Source organism: Cebus imitator, unplaced genomic scaffold (genome assembly GCF_001604975.1).
Source record: "Cebus imitator isolate Cc_AM_T3 unplaced genomic scaffold, Cebus_imitator-1.0 Scaffold69, whole genome shotgun sequence".
In the NCBI taxonomy this organism is placed as follows: domain Eukaryota; kingdom Metazoa; phylum Chordata; class Mammalia; order Primates; family Cebidae; genus Cebus; species Cebus imitator.
Genome location: NW_016107384.1, coordinates 5,895,218 through 5,898,978, shown reverse-complemented (window position 1 = coordinate 5,898,978; position 3,761 = coordinate 5,895,218). Strand labels below are relative to the sequence as shown.

General features: G+C 38.8%; 1 protein-coding gene across 1 annotated transcript in view; it reads left to right on the top strand.

Moving 5' to 3' along the window:
• SEC23A (Sec23 homolog A, COPII coat complex component) overlaps nucleotides 1-3,761 on the top strand; it is a 62,459-nt gene that overhangs the window by 4,550 nt on the left and 54,148 nt on the right. Inside the window, exon 2 of the mRNA XM_017530858.2 lies at nucleotides 1,182-1,423. Coding sequence (XP_017386347.1) covers nucleotides 1,203-1,423 — 221 coding nt within the window. The 5' untranslated portion in view covers nucleotides 1,182-1,202. The remainder of the gene's footprint in view (nucleotides 1-1,181; nucleotides 1,424-3,761) is intronic.

Here is a 3,761-nt window from a genome sequence, read left to right as displayed (position 1 = left end):
GTAGAGACGGGGTTTCACCATGTTGACCAGGATGGTCTCGATCTCTTGACCTCGTGATCCACCCGCCTTGGCCTCCCAAAGTGCTGGGATTACAGGCTTGAGCCACCGGGCCCGGCCAATATCTCTTTTTTCTTCACTTAAATTTTAGAATCAGTTTCTCCTCCCACCATTGTTCATAACAACTTTAAACATCCATGTTGGGTTTTCCAGGCACCCAAGGTTCACAGTTCAGTTCTTTTAGCTTAACATCCTTCATCTCTGCTACATAACACTTGAGTATTTTTGTCCTCCCACACCTTTAAATTCTTCATCTTCCTTCCATGACTAACCACTGTTGCAATTTGAGAGCATGAGATAGAGCTGTTGCCTACGTAGGAAAGCTGGCATCCTATGTAGGCATTTAGACAGTAAAAATGGAGCTGTCTTTTAACACTGGACCCTCCCCAGAGTGCATCCTCTTTCCCTGGTTAGTAAATTTAAATTAGTATACTGAAATTTAATATCTCAAATTGGATTTTGAAATGCTCTCATAATTTGGAATGTTAAAAATATTCTGAAGTAAGTTTCTGCAAAAGAGGCTAAATGATATATAAATTGGGGGAACAGTACTTATCAAGCATTTTATTTTTTGTGCTACAAGTAGCTTATATTTGCACAATAAGAAAATTACCTGTCCAAAGCAGAAGTGCCCAGTTTTAGGAAAATCTTTTTGTTATATGCCATTAAACATTCTCTTTTATAAAGTTTAGAGAAAACTTTTTTTTCCCCCAGATAGAAACCATCTGAGTTTTAGAACTTTATAATTTTGAAATCTGTTTATATGCATTCATGTAACTTTCAAAACTGATATGGAAAACATAGGATTTAGGTTTTCCCCCTAATTTTGCATTTCTTTCCTATTTACCCTTAAATAAATAGGACACTTGCTATTTTTTGTCATCATATTTTAGAATGAATGAAAAAGTGTTAAATACCTCTTCCTCAGCCTCACGTGGACATTCAGTAGAGACATTTATTATTTTGTTATGAGTTGCTTGCTGATTTTTTTTCTGAGATAAATATTTTCATTTGGTCCTGATTTCTAATGTGTTAATATGGCTGAATGTGGGGAAAACATATGTATTTTAAACCTTTTCTTAAGAGGATCCTGGATTTTAAAATATTTTAAAATTTTGGTACAGAAATAAGAATCAAACTCCACAATGACAACCTATTTGGAATTCATTCAACAAAATGAAGAACGAGATGGAGTTCGATTTAGTTGGAATGTTTGGCCATCAAGTCGACTGGAAGCTACAAGAATGGTTGTTCCTGTGGCAGCCCTGTTTACACCACTGAAGGAGAGACCTGACCTACCACCTATTCAATATGAACCTGTTCTGTGTAGTAGGACCACTTGCCGTGCAGTTTTGAATCCTTTATGGTAAGTAAAATATATAGAAAAACTAATGTGGCAATGTGATTTTAAAATGTAGGGTTTTTTTTTTTTTTGCATATTTGTATAAAAATCCCTTTGTTTTTGTTCATAGTAATTTTTTTCAAATTAGGACAAAGAAATCCAGAGAGCTGTAAAATTTTAAGATCCAGTTGTAGTGAGTTGATAATATAAAGAGACCAAATGTAAAAAAGTGTCACTATAAAAACTGTTAGATTCCATCAGTGTTTTCTGAATAGCGGCGGTGGCTGTGTATCAACCCATCTTGTGTCATTAGAAAAGTCATAATTGGCGGGGCATGGTGGCTCATGCCTGTAATCCCAGCACTTTGGGAAGCTGAGGTGGTGGATCACTGCAGTCAGGAGTTTGAGACCAGCCTGACCAATATGGTGAAACCCCGTCTCTACTAAAAATACAAAACTTAGCCAGGCATGGTGGCGTGTGCCTGTAGTCATGGCTACTCGGGAGGCTGAGACAGGAGAATTGCTTGAACCTGGGAGGCAGAGGTTGCAGTGAGATGAGATGGTGCTGCTGCACGCTAGCCTAGGTGACAGAGCAAGACTCCCTCTCAAAAAAAAAAAAAAAAAGAGTCATAATTGAATAACGTGGTGTTCCAAAAATGTTGTGATTTCTGTTGCTTAAGCCAAAATCTTAGAAATCATTTTATTTCTCTTTCCATTCTTTCTCCCCCCAGCCAATCTACTAGCAAATCTGGGTGATCTGCCTCTAGAACATGACGGATTCCGTCTCTTACAGTCTCTTATTCCATCTCTGGTAGTATACTCTGCTTCAAGATACCACCATCTTTTTCCAGGGCTGTTTCAGTATCCTCCTACCTGCTATCCCTGTTTCTATTCTTGTCTTTCAGCAATCTGTTCTCCACCCAGAAGCTAGAGTTTTATGAATGAAAATCAGATTATTAAAATCTTCCAGTAGTAGCTTCTTATTCTTGGAATAAGAAATCCAAACTCCTTATCAAGACCTGTAAAGCCTTGTATGATCTAGCCTCTGTATATATTTCTGCCTTCATCTTGCATTAGCTATTTTCCTTATTCTCATCTACATAATACTTTAACCCTGTTATCCTCTTTCTGATTCTTGAATATTTCAAACTTATTCCTAACTTGACATTGGTATAGTAGGTGTGCGTTCTACCTGGATTCTTCTGTCTCCAAATTTTCTTGTGATTGGTTCCTTTTCATTCTGGTCATACTTTACTTGTCTATTTAAGAAGGCTGTTTTTTTTTTTTTTTTTTGGAGACAGAGTCTCGCTCTGTCACCAAGCTGGAGTGCAGTGGTGTGATCTCTGTTCACCACAACCTCTGATTCCCTGGTTCAAGTGATTCTCCTGCCTCAGCCTCCGGAGTAGCTGTGATTACAGGCACACACCACCATGCCCAGCTAATTTTTGTTTTTTTAGTAGGGATGGGGTTTCACCATGTTGGCTAGGATGGTCTCAATCTCCTGATCTGCCCTCCTTGGCCTCCCAAAGTGTTGAGATTATAGGTGTGAGCCACTGTGCCTGGCCAGTAAGAAGGCTGTTTTTTAAAACAGCCCTCTTAAACACATTGTCACATTCTGCTTTGTTTTCTTTAATCTCTTATTACTATGTAAAGTATGTTCAGCTGGGCATAGTAGCTCATGCCTGTAATCCCAGCACTTCGGGAGGCTAAGGTGGGAGGATTGATTGCTTGGCCAAAAAAGCAAGACCCCATCTCTGCAGGGGAAAACACACACACACAAAGCAAGACCCCATCTCTACAGGGGAACACACACACACACAAAGCAAGACCCATCTCTACAGGGGAACACACACACACACACACACACACACACACGTACACACACACGTGTGCGCGCGGGTGTGGTGGTATGTGCCTGTAGTCCTAACTAGGGAGGCTGAAGATGGGAGAAACACTTGAGCCAGGAGTTCAACACTGCAGGAAGCTATGATCCTACCATTGCAGCCTGGGCAACAGAATGAGACCCTGTCTCAAAAAAACCAAAACAAAACAAAAGTATTTTTTTGTTCATGCATCTACTTGTCTTTTATCTGCCTTTTCTGGAATGTAAACTCCATGGGAGCAGTTTTCTTTTGTTTAACTATTGGATCACCACACCTAAAATAATGGTTGGTACATATTAGGTATTCAGTAAATATATTTTTGACTTGAATAAATGTTTTCTAGGTCTAAGTGTAGATGCTACTGAAGTCATTTGAAGAAAAAAATTGGATTATTTTAATTTTATTGATATTTGCTATATATGTGTACACACACACACACACACACACACACGCACGCATACATACATATTTTTTTTTTTT